The sequence below is a fragment of the Opisthocomus hoazin genome, chromosome 1 (assembly GCF_030867145.1).
Source record: "Opisthocomus hoazin isolate bOpiHoa1 chromosome 1, bOpiHoa1.hap1, whole genome shotgun sequence".
In the NCBI taxonomy this organism is placed as follows: domain Eukaryota; kingdom Metazoa; phylum Chordata; class Aves; order Opisthocomiformes; family Opisthocomidae; genus Opisthocomus; species Opisthocomus hoazin.
This window is the reverse complement of record NC_134414.1, coordinates 2,908,363-2,928,448: the sequence shown is the minus strand read 5'-3', so window position 1 is coordinate 2,928,448 and position 20,086 is coordinate 2,908,363. Positions and strand designations below refer to the sequence as shown.

General features: G+C 58.0%; 1 protein-coding gene across 1 annotated transcript in view; it reads left to right on the top strand.

Moving 5' to 3' along the window:
- Window positions 1-20,086, top strand: part of CLPB (ClpB family mitochondrial disaggregase) — a 95,835-nt gene that overhangs the window by 21,008 nt on the left and 54,741 nt on the right. Inside the window, 2 exon segments of the mRNA XM_075413915.1 lie at window positions 4,111-4,197; window positions 16,802-16,905. Of these exon segments, the coding sequence (XP_075270030.1) occupies window positions 4,111-4,197; window positions 16,802-16,905 (191 nt within the window).

The window sequence follows — 20,086 nt, the reverse complement described above, 5'->3', positions numbered from 1 at the left end:
CCCGGTCTCAGTCTAACGGGGCAAGAAGTGGAGCTGGTGGGGGTGCGGATCATCTGGGCATCTGATTCGGGTGATGACTACCAGGGCCACCAAGATGATCCGAGGGCTGGAGCACCTCTCCTACGAGGACAGGCTGGGGGAGCTGGGGCTGTTCAGCCTGGAGAAGAGAAGGCTCCGGGGTGACCTTAGAGCAGCTGCCAGTGCCTGGAGGGGCTACAGGAAGGGTGGAGAGGGGCTTTTCACAAGGGGGTGTAGTGATAGGACAAGGGGGAACGGCTCTGAACTAAAAGAGGGCAGATTTAGATGAAATATTAGGAAGAAATTCTTCACCATGAGGGTGGTGAGGCCCTGGCCCAGGCTGCCCAGAGAAGCTGTGGCTGCCCCCTCCCTGGCAGGGTTCAAGGCCAGGTTGGATGGAGCTCTGAGCAACCTGGGCTGGTGGGAGATGTCCCTGCTGATGGCAGGGGGGTTGGAACCAGATGATCTTTAAGGTCCCTCCCAACGCAAACCATTCTATGATTCTACCTGGCGAGCTGCTCAGGGCAGCGGGGAGAATTGTGCCCAGCTCTGGTCAAGGCATGAGCCAACACTTCATGGCCTCAAGTCACATTAGAGCAGGTTCAGATTGGACATTGGGAAAAATGTCTTTGCTGAGAGAGTGGTCAGGCCTTGGCCCAGGCTGCCCAGGGCAGTGGTGGAGTCCCCATCCCTGGAGGGGTTCAAACACCGTGTGGATGTGGCACTTGGGGACATGGTTGAGCAGGCGTGGTGGGGTTGGGTTGGCGGTTGGACTTGATGATCTCAGAGGTCTTCTCCAACCTTGATGATTCTGTGATTCTGTAACACTTAGGCATTGGCATTGCTGCTTGGAAGTAACTTTGGGATTACAGGAGTGTATTTGTCCCTTGGGATAAGTTTTTAGTGAAACGCTGTGAAGATTTTTGACCAGGTGGAGGAAGGTTTGCAGAGACCTTGTGTACAGCTGTGGGCATTTGCTAGGCTGGCGTTTGTGCTTTCCTTTCTGTTTGTTCCAACGGGAGGAAGAGGAAGGGGAGACCTCCGAGCATCTGCCAGTGCCTGGAGGGGCTGCGAGAGAGCTGGAGAGGGGCTGGGAAAAGGGCATGGGGTGATGGGATGAGGGGTGATGGCTTCAAGCTGAAAGATGGGAGATTTAGACTGGGTATAAGACAGAAATTCTTCCCCGTGAGGGTGGTGAGACCCTCGCCCGGGCTGCCCAGAGAAGCTGCAACGGCCTTGCCCAGAGGGGAAGGTGGAAAAGCCCCGGTTTGGGAAGAGGAGGAAGGATGAGCCAAGGGGGAGAGAGCTGCCGGCTCCCGCGTAGCTCTCCTGGCTTTCTCCAGCCTGGCCCGCGGGCGCCTCGGCTTGGTACCAGCAGCCCCTTGTCCTTGGGGGTTACAGAATCACAGAATCATAGAATCACAGAATAGTAGGGGTTGGAAGGGACCTCTGTGGGTCATCTAGTCCAACCCTCCTGCCGAAGCAGGGTCACCCAGAGCAGGCTGCACAGGACCTTGTCCAGGCGGGTCTTGAATATCTCCAGAGAAGGAGACTCCACAACCTCCCTGGGCAGCCTGGGCCAGGGCTCCGTCACCCTCAGAGGGAAAAGACGGGTTTGTAGTCGTGGACCTCAGCGTGTAGGGTTCAGGCTTTGTCTCATCTTCATTTTAGCACTCTAAAACTGGTGTCTGCAGTCTGATCTTCCCTCCATCCTTGTGGCCTACAGCGAGAATGGCTCTTCCAGGCTGCCGTTTCGTGCCGTCAGGGTTGGCACTTGCTTTAGGAGAAGCTGGATTAGCTTCTGCAAGGACCTGTGGTCCTGTGGGGTGGGCTCCGAGCATCCACCCAGGCTTGGCTGGAGGAGGTTCTTGGAGTGCCACGGCTGGCCAGGAAAGAGGGAAGGGTTGGGTGGGTTTGTCTCTATGAGCCAGCACTGTTCTAAGGTTGGATCTTAGAGTGGGTGTTAGGAAAAACTTCTTCACTTGAAGAGTGGTCAGGCGTTGGCCCAGGCTGCCCAGGGCAGTGGGGGAGTCCTGATTCCTGGAGGGGTTCAGGAACCGTGTGGATGTGGCCCTTGGGGACATGGTTGAGCAGGCATGGTGGGGTTGGGGTGATGGTTGGGCTTCATGGTCTCAGAGGTCTTCTCCAACCTTGATGATTCTGTAGTTCTATCTCCCTGCCATCCCCCTCTCCCTGCCATCACCTTCTCCTCCTGCTCTCCCCATCTTCTCCTGCCATCCCCACCTCTCCCTGCCATCACCTTCTCCTCCTGCCAGAGGAGAAAAGGCCAAGAGGCAATGGCCTCAAGTTGCGTCAGGGGAGGTTCAGATTGGATATTGGGAAAAACGTCTTCACTGGAAGAGTGGTCAGGCCTTGGCCCAGGCTGCCCAGGGCAGTGGTGGAGTCCCCATCCCTGGAGGGGTTCAAAAACCGTGTGGATGTGGCCCTTGGGGACATGGTTGAGCAGGCGTGGTGGGGTTGGGGTGATGGTTGGGCTTGATGATGCTAGAGGTCTTTTCCAACCTTGATGATCCTGTGATTCTACGATTCTGGTTGGAATCTGGTGCTAGGAGGATCGGTGTTGTCACTGCAGGATCAGAGGGTGCAGAAAGGGCAGAGGAGCCTTCTGGTGCTCTGGGCTCTGAAGAGTATAAAAGCCAGCAGAAGCTGTGTAGGAGCTGTGTAGTTGCTGAAAAAGCCAGGGAGGGATGAGGGAAACAGCGCAAGGGCTGAGGAAACTTTGCAGAAGAAGCACCAAGGGTAGTCTGATGCCTCCTACTTTTGAGGTTGGTCTCGTTTGTTCTCGTGTCGTGCAAGAAAATTGCAAAATCTCTCCCGTTGATGTGGGCTTTGGAGGTGGGCTGAGCTGCTGCTGAAACCCGGATGGCTGCTCTGCCGCTCCGGCCCTCTCACCAGCTTCGCCCTCCGTCGTGCTGCGGGTCGGTCCTTCAGCTGTTAGACTGCGTGAAACAAGAAATGAAAAATAAAGGGACTGAGAGGGTTGGCGTTGGGCCGTTGGAGAGGACAGCGCTGGCTGTCACCTTCCACTTCACAGAATCCCAGAGTCCCAGCATGGTGGGGTTGGAAGGGACCACTGGGGATCCCCCAGCCCAAACCCCTGCCCAAGCAGGGTCACCTACAGTAGGCTGTAGAGGACCTTGTCCAGGAGGGGTTGGAATATCTCCAGAGAAGGAGACTCCCCAGCCCCTCTGGGCAGCCTGGGCCAGGGCTCCGTCACCCTCAGAGGGAAGAAGTTCTTCCTCGGGTTCAGCTGGAGCTTCCTCTGCTCCAGTTTGTGCCCGTTGCCCCTTGTCCTGTCTCTGGGCACCACTGGAAAGAGTCTGGCCCCGTCCTGACCCCCACCCTGCAGATATTTAGAGGCATTTCTAAGGTCCCCTCTCAGCCTTCTCTTCTCCAGGCTGAACAAGCCCAGCTCCCTCAGCCTCTCCTCGTAGCAGAGATGCTCCAGTCCCCTCCTCATCCTCGTAGCCCTCCGCTGGACTCTCTCCAGTAGCTCCTCATCACTCTTGAACTGGGGAGCCCAGAACTGGACACAGGACTCCAGATGAGGCCTCCCCAGGGCAGTGTAGAGGGGAAGGAGAACCTCCCTCGCCCTGCTGCCCACACTCCTCCTCATGCACCCCAGGATCCCATTGGCCTTCTTGGCACCCAGGGCACGCTGCTGGCTCATGGTCACCCTGTCGTCCCCCAGCACTCCCCGTCCCTCTCCACAGAGCTGCTCTCCAGCAGCTCAGCCCCAGCCTGTACTGGTGCCTGGGGTTGTCCCTCCCCAGGTGCAGGACCCTGCCGTTGCCCTTGTTGAACCTCATCAGGTTCCTCTCTGCCCAACTCTCCATCCTGCCCAGGTCTCGCTGGATGGCAGCACAGCCTGCTGGTGTGCCCACCACTCCTCCCAGTTTGTTCGTTTCAATCTGGCGGCCGATGAGAATCCAGATTGAATCAACTTCCCATGTTGGGTCTCCTGGGCTGCACCAGAGCGGGACACCACGCTCTCCGTCGTTAGCTCCAGGCTGCTCGGGATGCTTCCGCGGCGTCTTTTTCCCTGACTCCGTCTCCCTCTCTTCTGCCCAGGCTGGTGCTGGAAGGCACGGACGTGAACGCGAGGCACAAGCTTGGCTGGACGGCTCTCATGGTGGCAGCCATCAGCAGGAACTCCAGGTACGTTCGTCTCGTCCTTCACCGTCGCGTGGTGCCCCCCTTTTTGGTGACGTCGCACTGAGCTCCGCGAGGAGTTCCCAAAAAGTTTGGGCTGATTTGGGACGTGCCCGTCGAGCTTTTCACTCTCACATGCCCGGTACGTGGTGTGACGGAGCCAGGTGGGCTGCTCTGCCATCCCAGAGAGGTCCCCGCTCGGTCGGCACGCGGAGCGTGGCCTCCGACGGGTCCGAGAGCTTGGGGTGTCGTCGCGGTGGGGAGCCTGGCCCCCCGCCATCGGAGCTGCCGACTTCTCCACGCTCGTGGGGCCACCGCTTGAGGAAGCAAAGAGGCTGAAGGCCGTGCCCTCCCTCCTCAGTTCCCATGATGGTCGCTGTGGCTTCTTGTGACCTTTTAAAGACGCTCTTAAATATATTCAGCCCACGACTAAATTCAATTAGGTTTTGTATTGAAGGAAAAAAAAAAAAGAGAAAAAAGAAATCCAATTTTGGGAAACGTGGGACAGGAGGGAGAAGGAGCTTTGATGTTACAACCTCTCGGGGACGCTTTACTTAGTCACAAGTTCATAAGCCAAAAAAGCCTAATGACTTGGGAAAACACGGGATGAACGCGGCGCACAAAGGCCGAATATCCGCTCTCGGGCGACACGATTCGAATCCATGCGCCGAGTTCGTGTGTGGCGCGAACTTTGATGTGTGCCACGACAAGCTGGGAGTCGTGACCTCCTCGGGGAGCTCCCGAAGGCGGGCGCGGAGGCGGGGGCTCGGGGCTGTTGGTTTAACTTTGATGTCCGAGCGGCAGCGGGCCCCGTTGTTTGCCCGGCCGCGGAGGGCCGGGCTCTGGAGCCTCCCACCTTTGCCAGCGGACAATGGCCAGCGATGGAGTGTGACGGCTGTTGACCATTCCAAGTGACCGGTGGACCAGAACGGGGCTTCCCGAGTTGCAAAGGCCGAGAGGAGACAGGGAGAAAGGCTGTCAGGGTACAAGAATTGCCTAAAATCAGGCTAACGAAAACATCTGGGCTGGAAAAGGCGTTTGGCACCCGGACCGGTCCCGTCTCCAACACGGTCAACAACAGCGCGGTCATGACGGTGTGTGTTGTTTGGGTACCTGGGAAAAAACCAAAAAAGCTTCTGGCTGTGTAGGGGAAATGGTGTTTATTCTTCACACATTTTGGATGAATACTGACTCGAACTGGAAATTAGGAAGTCCTTGAGTCTCTGAAGCTTGGTGGGACTTGTCTCCAACAATATGGTGGAAGAGGAATGAGCTGCGTCATGGAGGCAACGCGTTTGTCTGCAGGATTGTAGATGTTTCTTAGCTCTCGCCTTCAGGGTGCAAAACAAGTGCTGTGAGGAGTGTGAGGTTGGGCATGAAAACCTGCAGGATGGGGGTAATGTTGGGCATGAAAATCTAAAGCCAGGGCATGATGTTCCACACCTCGAGTGCTGTGTTCAGCTTTGGGCCCCTCACTCCAAGGAGGACATGGAGGGGCTGGAGCGTGTCCAGAGAAGGGCAGCGAGGCTGGGGAGGGGTCTGGAGAACAAGTCTGATGGGGAGGGGCTGAGGGAGCTGGGGCTGTTCAGTCTGGAGGAGGCTGAGGGGAGACCTTCTCGCTCTCTCCAGCTCCCTGACAGGAGGGGGGAGTGAGGGGGGGTTGGGCTCTGCTCCCCAGGAACCAGCGACAGGACGAGAGGCAATGGCCTCAAGCTGCATCAGGGGAGGTTCAGATTGGAGACTGGGAAAAATGTCTTCAGTGAAAGAGTGGTCAGGCCTTGGCCCAGGCTGCCCAGGGCAGTGGTGGAGTCCCCATCCCTGGAGGGGTTCAAACACTGTGTGGATGTGGCCCCTGGGGACATGGTTGAGCAGGCCTGGTGGGGTTGGGTTGGTGGTTGGACTTGATGGTCTCAGAGGTCTTTTCCAACCTTGATGATTCTGTGATTCTATCTCCCTGCCATCCCTCTCTCCCTGCCATCACCTTCTCCTCCTGCCAAAGGAGAAAAGGCCAAGAGGCAATGGCCTCAAGTTGCGTCAGGGGAGGTTCAGATTGGAGATCGGGAAAAATGTCTTTGCTGCAAGAGTGGTCAGGCCTTGGCCCAGGCTGCCCAGGGCAGTGGGGGAGTCCCCATCCCTGGAGGGGTTCAAACACTGTGTGGATGTGGCCCTTGGGGACATGGTTGAGCAGGCCTGGTGGGGTTGGGTTGGTGGTTGGACTTGATGGTCTCAGAGGTCTTTTCCAACCTTGATGATTCTGTGATTCTGTCTCCCTGCCATCCCCCTCTCCTCCTGCCATCCCCATCTTCTCCTGCCATCCCCACCTCTCCCTGCCACCCCCACCTCCTTCTGCCAGAGGAGAAAAGGCCAAGAGGTGATGGCCTCAAGCTGCATCAGGGGAGGTTCAGATTGGAGACTGGGAAAAATTTCTTCACTGAAAGAGTGGTCAGGCCTTGGCCCAGGCTGCCCAGGGCAGTGGGGGAGTCCCCATCCCTGGAGGGGTTCCAATACCGTGTGGATGTGGCCCTTGGGGACATGGTTTAGCAGGCCTGGTGGGGTTGGGTTGGTGGTTGGACTTGATGATCTCAGAGGTCTTTCCCAAGCTTGATGACTCTGATTCAGAGTGCCTGCTGGATTTCTGGACCTCTCGCAGTCCGTTTCCATACGTTAGGTAGGAGCTGGGCTAAACATGACTCACTCTGCGTTGCAGTAGGATGCAGGATTATTTTTTTTCCAAGTGTGGTCCCTCTAAAATCGGTTTGTCCAGCCACAGCAGCTGATCTGGTGGATCACAAGCTGTTAGGACTTTTGGTTCTTCGCCCATCGGTCGAGGAGCCTGCGGGGAGGTGAGCCGGGTCTTTGGCTTGCGCCGAGGGGCAGGGGGAAGGACGGGCTCCGGGGGGCTCGGGACGCAGCCGGCTGAGCGAGGCTCTGCACGCGTGGTCAGCGTGCAGCGAGAACAAGGCCCTTCCCTTGCAGAATTCAGCCTTCAGCCCCAAATTTCTGCCTTTCCAAAGCCGTTTTTCAGAGGACTGGTTTTTTTTCAAGCCTCAGCTGGGCTGCTGGAGGTTTCGGTGACCTCTCTTTTAGCTTTGTCATGTTTCCCGATTGTCACAGCCCCTCGCTCTTCCAATTAGACAGCTGCAGTCCGTGGGTTTAATTGAATTTCGGAGGCACAGCGTTAATGATTTCTGTCAGTTGCCCTCAGCTACGAGCTGAAATCCCGCGTGCCGGCGGGGAAGGTTGGGGTCTTGTCTTTCCTTTTTACCGTGATCGTTCTCTTCCTCTTGAGAACGTCCTGCACCCGAAACATGGCGAGGAAATATTCCGGTGCGTTCCTACGCCTGGGATCCGCTCTGCTCTCTGCTCGGAGTTTGTTCTTTTTTCTGGTGTCCCTCGTCCTCCGTGTCTGCCGTGGCTGCAGCCGGGGCAGCTGTGCTGCGGGTGCCCACGGCCGGCGCGTGCAGCCCCCAGCCCCTGCCGCGGTGATGGCTGTAACTGGAGAATCACGGAACCATGGAAGGGTTTGGGTGGGAAGGGACCTTCCCAGGCCACCCAGTTCAACCCCCTGCAGAGAGCAGGGACATCTCCAGCTGGGTCAGGGTGCTCAGAGCCCCGTCCAACCCGACCTGGAACGTTAGTGAAGGGAAATGGCCAAGTACTTCATGGTGGATGACAGGGTGACCATGAGCCAGCAGCGTGCCCTGGGTGCCAAGAAGGGCGATGGGACCCTGGGGTGCATGAGGAGGAGTGTGGGCAGCAGGGCGAGGGAGGTTCTCCTCCCCCTCTGCTCTGCCCTGGGGAGGCCCCAGCTGCAGTGCTGTGTCCAGTGCTGGGCTCCCCAGTTCGAGAGAGATGAGGAGCTACTGGAGAGAGTCCAGCAGAGGGCTACGAGGATGAGGAGGGGACTGGAGCATCTCTCCTACGAGGAGAGGCTGAAGGAGCTGGGCTTGTTCAGCCTGGAGAAGAGAAGGCTGAGAGGGGACCTTAGAAATGCCTCTAAATATCTGCAGGGTGGGTGTCAGGAGGATGGGGCCAGACTCTTTTCAGTGGTGCCCAGTGACAGGACAAGGGGCAATGGGCACAAACTGAGGCACAGGAAGTTCCGTCTGAACATGAGGAAGAACTTCTTCCCTCTGAGGGTGACGGAGCCCTGGCCCAGGCTGCCCAGGGAGGCTGTGGAGTCTCCTTCTCTGGAGATATTCCAGACCCGCCTGGACAAGGTCCTCTGCAGCCTGCTCTGGGTGACCCTGCTTGGGCAGGAGGGTTGGACTGGATGACCCACAGAGGTCCCTTCCAACCCTGACCATTCTGTGATTCTGTGAACCTTTCATTAAATGCTTACTGAGAGCGTTGTGGGTTTTGTGCCTTGGTTAAAATGAGCAACAAAGCTGTCGTCAACGAAACCCCGAAGCAGCCAGGCCCGCAGCAGGCTGAGCAGCCGTGCGTTCATAGCACGCTGACCTTCTCTGCGTACAGCTGCTCCACTTTCCTCGTTTCAGCAGAAATAAAACGGCAGCAACACACCGAGTCGTCCTCTCCGCCCCTGAGGAGGTGGAGAACTGATTGCGCGGAAGGGGAAACTGAGGCACGGAGCATTGCTTTGCTTGGCTGGGGCCTTGTCCCCACATCCCCTCGGCCTGGGCGTTCTGCTCTCCAGACTGCTTTACGTTCTCTCCGAGCAGGATGGGACAACCGCCACTCTGTGTGCTGGCAAACCATCCCTTCCATGTGCTGTTCAGCGACTCCGGCTTGTTCATCCCGCTCGTGGTCTGAGCACCCCCAGGCATACATGGATGGATATCCACATACCCCCATGGAGGAGTGGTCAGTGAGGTGGGTTGAGAACTGGCTGAATGGCAGAGCTCAGAGGGCTGTCATCAGCGGCGCTGAGTCTGGTTGGAGGCCGGGAACTGGTGGTGTCCCCAGGGGTCAGTACTGGGCCCGGCCTTGTTCAGCTTCTTCATCAATGACCTGGATGAAGAGTTAGAGTGTACCTTCAGCCAGTTTGCTGATGACACCAAACTGGGAGGAGTGGTGGATACACCAGCAGGCTGTGCTGCCATCCAGCGTGACCTGGATAGGCTGGAGAGCTGGGCAGAGAGGAACCTGATGAGGTTCAACAAGGGCAAGGGCAGGGTCCTGCACCTGGGGAGGAACAACCCCAGGCACCAGTACAGGCTGGGGCTGAGCTGCTGGAGAGCAGCTCTGCGGAGAGGGACTGGGAGTGCTGGGGGACGACAGGGTGACCATGAGCCAGCAGCGTGCCCTGGCTGCCAAGAAGGCCAATGGGATCCTGGGGTGCATGGAGAGGAGTGTGGGCAGCAGGGCGAGGGAGGTTCTCCTCCCCCTCTGCTCTGCCCTGGTGAGGCCCCATCTGCAGTGCTGTGTCCAGTGCTGGGCTCCCCAGTTCGAGAGAGATGAGGAGCTACTGGAGAGAGTCCAGCGGAGGGCTACGAGGATGAGGAGGGGACTGGAACATCTCCCCTACGAGGAGAGGCTGAGGGAGCTGGGCTTGTTCATCCTGGAGAAGAAAAGGCTGAGAGGGGACCTTCGAAATGCCTCTAAATATCTGCAGGGTGGGGGTCAGGAGGATGGGGCCAGACTCTTTCCAGTGGTGCCCAGCGACAGGACAAGGGGCAACGGGCACAAACTGAAGCAGAGGAAGCTCCAGCTGAAGATGAGGAAGAACTTCTTCCCTCTGAGGGTGACGGAGCCCTGGCCCAGGCTGCCCAGAGGGGCTGGGGAGTCTCCTTCTCTGGAGATATTCAAGACCCGCCTGGACAAGGTCCTCTACAGCCTACTGTAGGTGACCCTGCTTGGGCAGGGGGTTGGGCTGGGTGACCCACAGAGGTCGCTTCCAACCCCGACCATTCTGTCATTCAGTGATTCATGGGGATCACCGGACTTCTTGGTTCACCAAGCCCAGCTGCTGGCGCGCTGGCCTGGGCACGTCCCACCGCAGCCCCCCCGCCTCCAGCCACCTCTCCGTTGATTTCCCCACCCCCCGAGCTGCACGTGCATATGTATTTATTTATTTAACAATATCTTAGTCCGGTCGTTAAGAGCAGAAGGCACTTTCTCCAATCGACTGAACTGCCCGGTGAACTTCAGCTGAACGTTGCCCTCGGAGTCATCACCAGGGTCAACTTCGATTTATATTCGCGCTGACGAGTCGGCTCTGCCTCTGATCCAGTGGGAACGGGCTCAGCGAGGTAACGCTCAGCTTGCCGAGGCCGTTGAGCGCAGGTGAGCTGTGGGAGGAAGCCCATCTCCCTGGTCCAGCCCAAGCCCGCCGTCGGCGTCCCTCTCCCTCGAGGTATCTGGCGTGGGGTCTCGTTCCGCCCCGACACGCGGCAGCGAGAGCTGGAGCACAGGAGGTGTACGGGCCAGAGGATCCTGGCTTTGAACCCCGCTCCTTATTGCTAACTCTGAGCTGAGCTGGTGTGGAAGAGAAAGATGCCTTCTGCCTCCGCTGGCACCTTCACCAGAGCTTCCTAGATGGCCCCCCAACCTCTGCCTTGTGACGTGGGAAGCGGTTCCACCTCCTCTCCCTCCTGACCCCCACCCTGCAGATATTTATTGGCATTTCTAAGGTCCCCTCTCAGCCTTCTCTTCTCCAGGCTGAATAAGCCCAGCTCCCTCAGCCTCTCCTCATAGGAGAGATGCTCCATCCCCTCACCATCCTCATAGCCCTGTATGCATCTCCGAAGGCGTTGTCGCTCGGTGGCCCCAGGAACGCCCCAGGACCCTGCGCTGGCCGGGCTGCAGGCATGACGGCGTTGCAGCTGCCTCCCGTAGGGGCACAGACCTTCTGGAAGGGCTGCCTTCTGGGCACTGAAGTAACTCGGAGAGTGAGGAGCAGTTCTGTCATCACCACCTCCCGAGCACCTTGCACCTAGATGGTCCTCTGCCGAGCTTCCCGGGGAAGGTCATTGCCCGGAGAGGAGCCCTGATGGTGGGTGCTGTGGGTGGAGAGGAAGGGGCTTCCCGAGAGTCGCTGGGAGCATGTGGAGGTGACACCTGAAGTGCCAGGGAAGGACATTCATCTCGGCGTAGTCACGGGAAAGGGAGATGGATGGAGTTACCAAGGACGCGGCAAGGCGTTGGGTGACTCCCTTGGTACCCGTAGCTCACCCCTGGGCTGCAAGGTGGTGGAGCAAAGCCCCAGCCGGGGGCTTGAGATCATTTCTCTTGAAGTGAAGAAGACGCGTGGACCTTAAAATAGATCAGAGCCTGTCGGCTAAAAATGTCGTTGAGGGAGGATCTCTTTGGTGCTGACAGCCATGAGGCTGGGGTCCGAGAAGGGAGCTTTGACCATGAACTGGTACTTCTAAGGACCTGAATGACCAGAAAGGCCCTTTCTGGTGTAGATCACAGAATCATAGAATGGTAGGGGTTGGAAGGGACCTGAAGCAGAGGAAGTTCCATCTGAACATAAGGAAGAACTTCTTCCCTCTGAGGGTGATGGAGCCCTGGCCCAGGCTGCCCAGGGAGGTTGTGGAGTCTCCTTCTCTGGAGATATTCAAGACCCGCCTGGACAAGGTCCTGTGCAGCCTGCTCTGGGTGACCCTGCTTGGGCAGGGGGTTGGGCTGGGTGACCCAGATGTGGAAGTCCTGATGCAAGAATCACAATGAGCCAGCTGCTGGGGCAGGATAATCAAAGGCTTCATTGAGGCACTGATGATGGCTTCTGTTCAGTACCTGGATGTCCATCTCTGGGAGCATGGAGGTCATCAACGCAAACCCCGTAGGGCAGCAGGGCAGTTCCTGCCCCACCGTCCTCCAGCCTGCACCTCCTGCTTTCCGCAGGGACTGGCTCTGCAAGGTGTCCGGAGCAGGGCTCTTGATGACGGGGCTGAGCACAGTAGCACCAAATAGAATCGTAGAATCACAGAAGGGTTCGGGTTGGAAGGGACCTTACAGACCATCCAACCCCCTGCCACGGGCAGGGACCCCTTCCACCAGCCCAGGGTGCTCAGAGCTGCATCCAACCTGGCCTGGGATGTTCCCAGGCATGGGGCATCGACCACCTCGCTGGGCAACCTGGGCCAGGGCCTCACCACCCTCAGAGTAAAAAATTCCTTCCTTATATCCAGTCTAAATCTCCCCTCTTTCAGCTTGAAGCCATCACGCCTTGTCCCATCACCCCCTGTCCTTGTCCCAGCCCCTCTCCAGCTCTCTTGTAGGCCCCCATGAAGTTTTGGAAGACCTCTCTAAGGTCTCCCCGCAGCCTTCTCCTCCCCAGGCTGAGCAGCCCCAGCTCTCCCAGCCTTTCCTCCCAGCAGAGGGGTTCCAGCCCTCGCGTCATTGCTGGGGCCTCCTCTGGCCCCGCTCCCACAGCTCCAGCTCTGTCCTGTGCTGAGGGCTCCAGAGCTGGACGCAGGACTCCCAGGGGGTCCCAGCAGAGCGGGGCAGAGGGGCAGAATCCCCTCCCTCACCCTGTGCCCACGCTGCTGGAGATGCAGCCCAGGGCACGGTTGGCCTGCTGGGCTGCCACCACACATTGGTGGGTTCATGACCAGCTTCTCATCCCCCAGCACCCCCAAGCCCTTCTCAGCAGGGCTGCTCTCCATCCCTTCACCCCCAGCCTGTGTTGATACCAGGGGTTGCCCCGACCTGGGTGCAGGACCTTGCACTTGGCCTTGTTGAACCTCGTGAGGTTCACACAGCCCCACTTCTCCAGCTGGTCCAGGTCCCTCTGGATGGCATCCCGTCCCTCAGGCGTGTCATCTGCACCACTCATCTTGGTGTCGTCGGCAAACCTGCCAAGTCCTGGAGCTGCAGGATGTCTCCAGAGGAATCCAGCACTGGATCTTCCAGAAGAACTTTGCACTGATCGATGACCTGTGCTAGAGCTTTCCCTGGCACCTTTATTTCTCCAGTTTCATAGACTTGGACAGATGGGACACCTCCTGCCAGGCACCACAAGCAGGATTGACGGGCGTCCTACCTAATGGCCTGCCTAAGGAGGTGGAAGAGCCTGGGCTGGAGGGCTTTCAGTACAGCTGTGGTGGACAGCCATGGCTACGCATGGGGCTCAAGTGGCTTTAGCTGTGGCCAGACCCCTCTCCTGGTTTCCATTTTGTGGTGGCCACAGGAGTCAGTGGTAAAGGTGATTCAGTGTCCCCTTTGCATGAGGCAACAGAGTTTTGACGTGGAGATGGATCTGGAGCTAGGCATGCTGAGAAGCCCTGGCTAGAGGTGCTAAAGGGCTTCTAGGAGAGGTTTTGTGCCCCGTGCCTTGCTGAAGCTCCTAAGATGGTCCAGAAGGCCCTGCAGGGCTTGTCGTGTGGCTGGAGAGACGGCACTCCTGCGTGAGGTGTCCTGATGGACGAGGTGTTTGGGAGCGATGGAGCAGGGCAGGGTAGACGTGGCTGTACTGGACGTGGAGGGGGAGGTTTGCACCGGGATCATCTCCCCGGCAGCAGATTATCTGCTCTGAGGGGGCTGAGGGCAAGGCAGGAAGGTTGCATCAGGGGAGGTTCAGATTGAATATCGGGAAAAATGTCTTCACTGGAAGAGTGGTCAGGCCTTGGCCCAGGCTGCCCAGGGCAGTGGGGGAGTCCCCATCCCTGGAGGGGTTCAAACACTGTGTGGACGTGGCCCTTGGGGACACGGTTGAGCAGGCATGGTGGGGTTGGGTTGGCGGTTGGACTCAATGATCTTAAGAGGTCTTCTCCAACCTTGATGATTCTGTGATTCTGTGATTCTGTCTCGCTGAACGTGGGAGATGGTCTCACACACCGAGCCTTGCACCGAGACCAAAACCGATGAGCGAACTGCAGGGAAGTTCAGGCTGGCTGGAGGGAGCTGGGTGGTGGAGAGTGAGCACATCTGTGGTGGGAGGCTTCTTGGGGCTTCACGTCCCCCACCACTGACATCTGCAGGGAGGTGGGACCATCCCCCTCCACAGTAGGTCCCAAGCCACCAGATCCCTGACCTGGTCGTGGGCATGCGGCTCAAACCCTTGGGGAAGGTCTCCAGCGTGACGGGCTCCTGACCGCCCTGAGCTGGTGGTTGCTGTTCGACGAGCGAGATCCAGCGCATCTCGAGGTGGTTCCAAACCAAGGGCACTGTTGAGACACCAGCAGAAATGAGCTGGTGCTCAGGTCACCGGAGGTAAGGAGTTAGCCTCTGTAGTACCACGTTCGAAGAATAAAATAACAACTTTTTATTCTGCTAATGTGTTTATGGGGTAAATGGGAGAGGAACCATTAGGTTAACCATGAGCCAGCAGTGTGCCCTGGCTGCCAAGAAAGCCAATGGGATCCTGGGGTGCATCAAGAAGAGTGTGGCCAGCAGGACAAGGGAGGTTCTCCTTCCCCTCTACACTGCCCTGGTGAGGCCTCATCTGCAGTGCTGTGTCCAGTGCTGGGCTCCCCAGTTCAAGAAAGATGAAGAGCTACTGGAGAGAGTCCAGCGGAGGGCTACGAGGATGAGGAGGGGACTGGAACATCTCCCCTACAAGGAGAGGTTGAGGGAACTGGGCTTGTTCAGCCTGGAGAAGAGAAGGCTGTGAGGGGACCTTATAAATGCCTACAAATATCTGAAGGGTGGGTGTCAGGAGGATGGGGCCAAGCTCTTTTCAGTGGTGCCCAGTGACAGGACAAGGGGCAATGGGCACAAACTGAAGCCGAGGAAGTTCCGTCTGAACATGAGGAAGAACTTCTTCCCTCTGAGGGTGACGGAGCCCTGGAACAGGCTGCCCAGGGAGGTTGTGGAGTCTCCTTCTCTGGAGATATTCAAGACCCGCCTGGACAAGATCCTGTGCAGCCTGCTGTAGGTGACCCTGCTTCGGCAGGAGGGTTGGACTAGATGACCCACAGAGGTCCCTTCCAACCCCTTCTATTCTGTGATTCTGTGATTCTGTGAACTGGAGTTACGCTCTAAATGGGACTTGACAAGAGGCAGCCTGCAGGTACGTGTCCGTCAGTCTGCGGCGCGCGCCGCCGTCAGCCCAGGAGCCCTGCCGCCGGTGAGGAGTAACTAATGAGTTATGTCCAGTTGTCGTGGAAAGCTTGAACCCTGGAAAAAAAATTAAGGATTAACTGGCTTCACGCTGCTGGTTTTTGCGTGGCGGTTCTGTAGGTTCGGAAGCGGAGATGGAGGACTCCCACGCCAGAACCTCATGTGAATCCGTCCTGCCGCAGCGTGGTGGTAACTTCACGGCTCCGGAGATGGGACGCCTCGGTCCCGGCACGTCGAGAGCTGTCGTGTGGGATTGTGGTGCCTGCGTCGCCGTGCTGGTCAGCCCTCGGAGGCCCTGCCTCGCCGGCGGGCCCTGCAGTGGTGATACCTGGGGTGCATCAAGAGGAGTGTGGGCAGCAGGGTGAGGGAGGTTCTCCTGCCCCTCTGCTCTGCCCTGGGGAGGCCCCATCTGCAGTGCTGTGTCCAGTGCTGGGCTCCCCAGTTCAAGAGAGATGAGGAGCTACTGGAGAGAGCCCAGCGGAGGGCTACGAGGATGATGAGGGGACTGGAGCATCTCTGCTAAGAGGAGAGGCTGAGGGAGCTGGGCTTGTTCAGCCTGGAGAAGAGAAGGCTGAGAGGGGACCTTAGAAATGCCTCTAAATATCTGCAGGGTGGGTGTCAGGAGGACGGGGCCAGACTCTTTCCAGTGGTGCCCAGCGACAGGGCAAGGGGCAATGGGCACAAACTGGAGCAGAGGAAGCTCCAGCTGAAGATGAGGAAGAACTTCTTCCCTCTGAGGGTGACGGAGCCCTGGCCCAGGCTGCCCGGAGAGGTTGTGGAGTCTCCTTCTCTGGAGATATTCAAGACCCGCCTGGACAAGGTCCTGTGCAGCCTACTGTAGGTGACCCTGCTTGGGCAGGGGGTTGGGCTGGGTGACCCACAGAGGTCCCTTCCAGCCCCGCCATTCTGTGATTCTGGGATATGAAGTGATGGAGAAGTTCTCCACAGGTTCTCCACGGGTTCGGAGACTGGATCTTTGGGAAGTCCTGGCAGCGGTGGGCGACCGGGCTGCCCTCGGTGGTGACCTCACCCAACCTGGCTGGTTCTCAGCGACGGGGATTTGCCTCAACTTCCGGCAGCGGCCGAACGCTTTTCTTCCAGAGCCCCGTATGGTCCATGCAGTTGAAATGTATTTTTGAAATTCCGATGTCGGCGCTTGGTCTTTTGAGGGCAGAGGGAGGCACGGGAGGACCGGGGGCCTCTCCCAGCCCATGTGGGTGCAAGCGATGCCTTTCTGGGGGCGGCTTCCCCGAGCAGGGTCAACGCAGAGGCAGGAGCAGGGACAGCCTTGGAGGTCTGGCTCCTGCTGCGCGTTTGCTGCGCCCGAGGATGGTTCCCACCACCGACCCAGTCCCGCGCCGTTCCAGGGAGGTGACTGGTTCCAGTGGCGAACTGGGAGCGTGACTGGTGCCGAGAGCGCGTGTTCTCAGGAGGGCTACGCTTCCCCCCAGCGTCACCCCCACGTTGGGGTACGCTGGTGCGGTTGTGTTTGCCGACGTGCTCCATGGTGGCCGTTGGTTTCCCTTCCCTTCGTTGGCTGGAGGAGGGCTTGCGGGGCGCCGTCTCCCTGCTCACTCTCCGAAGGACTTCGATTGCTCATGTTCTGCCCTTTTTTTTTTGTTTTTGTCACCGTTTCGAACAGCGTGGTGAAGATCCTGCTCGCGGCCAAGGCGGACCCGAACCTTGGGGATGATTTCAGCAGCGTCTACGAGACTGCCAAGGAGAAGGGCCTCCATTCTTTGGAAGGTGAGGTTGGCTGCGTGCGCCTGCCGGCGTTTGCTTTCCAGGTCCCAAAATTTTGTTCCCTGGCTTTGAAATGGAAATTTGACCTCGTTCCTTTTAAATGCAGAGTGACCCATGGTAGGTGGGTGACTGTGTGTGAGAGAAAACGTTCTGCAGAAGTTTATGAGAGCCAATCCTTCGGTGTCCTGGAGATGAGCTGCGTTTGTAGAGCCGGAACGTAGCTCAGGGTTGTGGGTGGGAGCGTCGTCCCGTTGACCCACACGCAGGCGCTCGCTGGGGCGGGAGGAGGGTTCAGGGGAGCGCGTTCCACCAGCAGCCCTGCTCCAGATCTTGTGAGCAGATACGAAATGAAGAGAGACTCGTCCAGTAGAAGTAAAACTGAATCACAGGATCACAGAATGGTCGGGGTTGGCAGGGACCTCTGTGGGTCACCCAGCCCAACCCCCTGCCCAAGCAGGGTCACCCAGAGCAGGCTGCACAGGACCGTGTCCAGGCGGGGTTGGAATATCTCCAGAGAAGGAGACTGCACAGCCCCTCTGGGCAGCCTGGGCCAGGGCTCCGTCACCCTCAGAGGGAAGAAGTTCTTCCTCATCTTCAGCTGGAGCTTCCTCTGCTTCAGTTTGTGCCTGTTGCCCCTTGTCCTGTCGCTGGGCACCACTGGAAAGAGTCTGGCCCCATCCTCCTGACACCCACCCTGAAGAGACTTAGAGGCATTTCGAAGGTCCCCTCACAGCCTTCTCTTCTCCAGGCTGAAGAAGCCCAGCTCCCTCAGCCTCTCCTCCTAGGAGAGATCACAGAATCACAGAATGTTCGGTGTTGGAAGGGACCTCTGGGGGTCACCCAGCCCAACCCCCTGCCCAAGCAGGGTCACCCAGAGCTGGCTGCACAGCACCGCGGCCAGCCAGGGTTGGAATATCTCCAGAGAAGGAGACTCCACAGCCCCTCTGGGCAGCCTGGGCCAGGGCTCCGTCACCCTCAGAGGGAAGAAGTTCTTCCTCGGGTTCAGCTGGAACTTCCTCTGCTCCAGTTTGTGCCCGTTGCCCCTTGTCCTGTCGCTGGGCACCACTGGAAAGAGTCTGGCCCCGTCCTCCTGACCCCCACCCTGCAGATATTTAGAGGCATTTATTAGGTCCTCTCTCAGCCTTCTCTTCTCCAGGCTGAACAAGCCCAGCTCCCTCAGCCTCTCCTCGTAGCAGAGATGCTCCAGTCCCCTCCTCATCCTCGTAGCCCTCCGCTGGACTCTCTCCAGTAGCTCCTCATCTCTCTTGAACTGGAGAGCCCAGCACTGGACACAGCACTGCAGATGGGGCCTCCCCAGGGCAGAGCAGAGGGGGAGGAGACCCTCCCTTGACCAGACGGTGACGTTGCCATCGGTCTGGCTGCGCGTTGAGCCTCGCCGCGGAGAGCTGGATAACCTCTGCCAAAGATGTGGCGTCTGCACCTCCCGCAGAAGCCAGGCTGAGTTCGGGAGATGAATCAGCGAGGGGACAGTTGTGACAGGGCGTTATTTTATTTGTAGGAGCTCCCCGCTCTCATCCCGCGCCGTCAGCCAGCCCCGCTCCGCGATGGCAGGGCGACCACGCGTCTGTCAGGTGGCGGCGGCGCCGGATGCAAAATGTATGAAACAACATTAAAAAAAATGAGCAATGGAGTGCCAATACGTCGTGCGTGTAGACTTTATTGAAGACAAAGTATATCAGCCAGTAAAGTTAATTGTTTTTGTCTGCATTCATCCCTCTAACGTTATATATTTTGGGGTGAAGGAAAGATAAGGCCACTCCGTCAGAAGTTGCATTAATTCTTCGGTTGACGTGTTTTATTAAAAAGAATAAATTCAGCTGCATTTTTAAAAAGAGAGGGAGAGCGAGAAACTGCCTTTGTTTTTGACTTTTTTTTTTTGCCCATTTACATATTCCGTGTATAAATATTTTTTCATAAAAACATCCAAATCGGGAGGGCGCGCTCCGCAAACACTCCACAAGATCTATTGCGGACATTTATATGGATGGCAGGAGGGGAGACGGAGGGCTGAAAATTTCCAGGCACCCGGTGATTGATGGCGGCCGAGGCTTCCCCTGACGCTTTATTGAGTTTCCGATGATTATCTCTCGCCGAGACATTTTTTACAGATGACGGCCGAGCTGTCACGACGGACCATGGGGGAAAAAACCCAACAATAATAACGCTTTAATCTCTTTACGGCACTGCTCCCTAGTATCTCAGATTCATCTTCCCTGACGCACGCAGTTCATTATCCTGCTCCTCCCTGGGTAGGAAATGACGACAAATAAATAAATATCCATACTCACCCGGTGCGCTCGGAGAAGGGAAAGGAGCCCGGGCATTAATTGATCTTCCTGGAGGTACCACGGTTCGTTAGCGGGGATGCTGGCCTAGGACGGCGTCAGGTACTCGTGACAAGTGTTTCTTCTCCTCGGAACTTTGCAAACCTTCCGGCGGTCCGGCAGCGGCTGCAGGAGGGAGCGTGGGGGCTCGCTGTGCCGCGGCACTCGGCGCTCAGAGCCGCTTCGAGCTCGCGATGGCCGAGGCCCTGGAGCGGAGCTTGATGAGCTGCGGTGACATCCCCGCTCTGAACGCGGCCCCGGGAGCAGGGTTCGAGAGATGAGGAGCTACTGGAGAGAGTCCAGAGGAGGGCTGCGAGGATGAGGAGGGGACTGGAGCATCTCTGCTACGAGGAGAGGCTGAGGGAGCTGGGCTTGTTCAGCCTGGAGAAGAGAAGGCTGAGAGGGGACCTTAGAAATATTTATAAGTATCTCAAGGGTGGGTGTCAGGAGGACGGGGCCAGACTCTTTCCAGTGGTGCCCAGCGACAGGACAAGGGGCAATGGGCACAAACTGAGGCACAGGAAGTTCCAGCTGAAGATGAGGAAGAACTTCTTCCCTCTGAGGGTGACGGAGCCCTGGCCCAGGCTGCCCAGAGGGGCTGTGGAGTCTCCTTCTCTGGAGATATTCCAGCCCTGCCTGGACGTGGTCCTGTGCAGCCTGCTCTGGGTGACCCTGCTTGGGCAGGGGGTTGGGCTGGGTGACCCCAGGGGTCCCTTCCAACCCCACCATGCTGGGATTCTGTGATTCACCCCACCGATGCGGTGGTTGTTCGACGGGAGACGACACGTGGCCGGCCCCGCCGTCACGCGGTGGGGCTGCGTGGTGGGGGACTCCCCCAT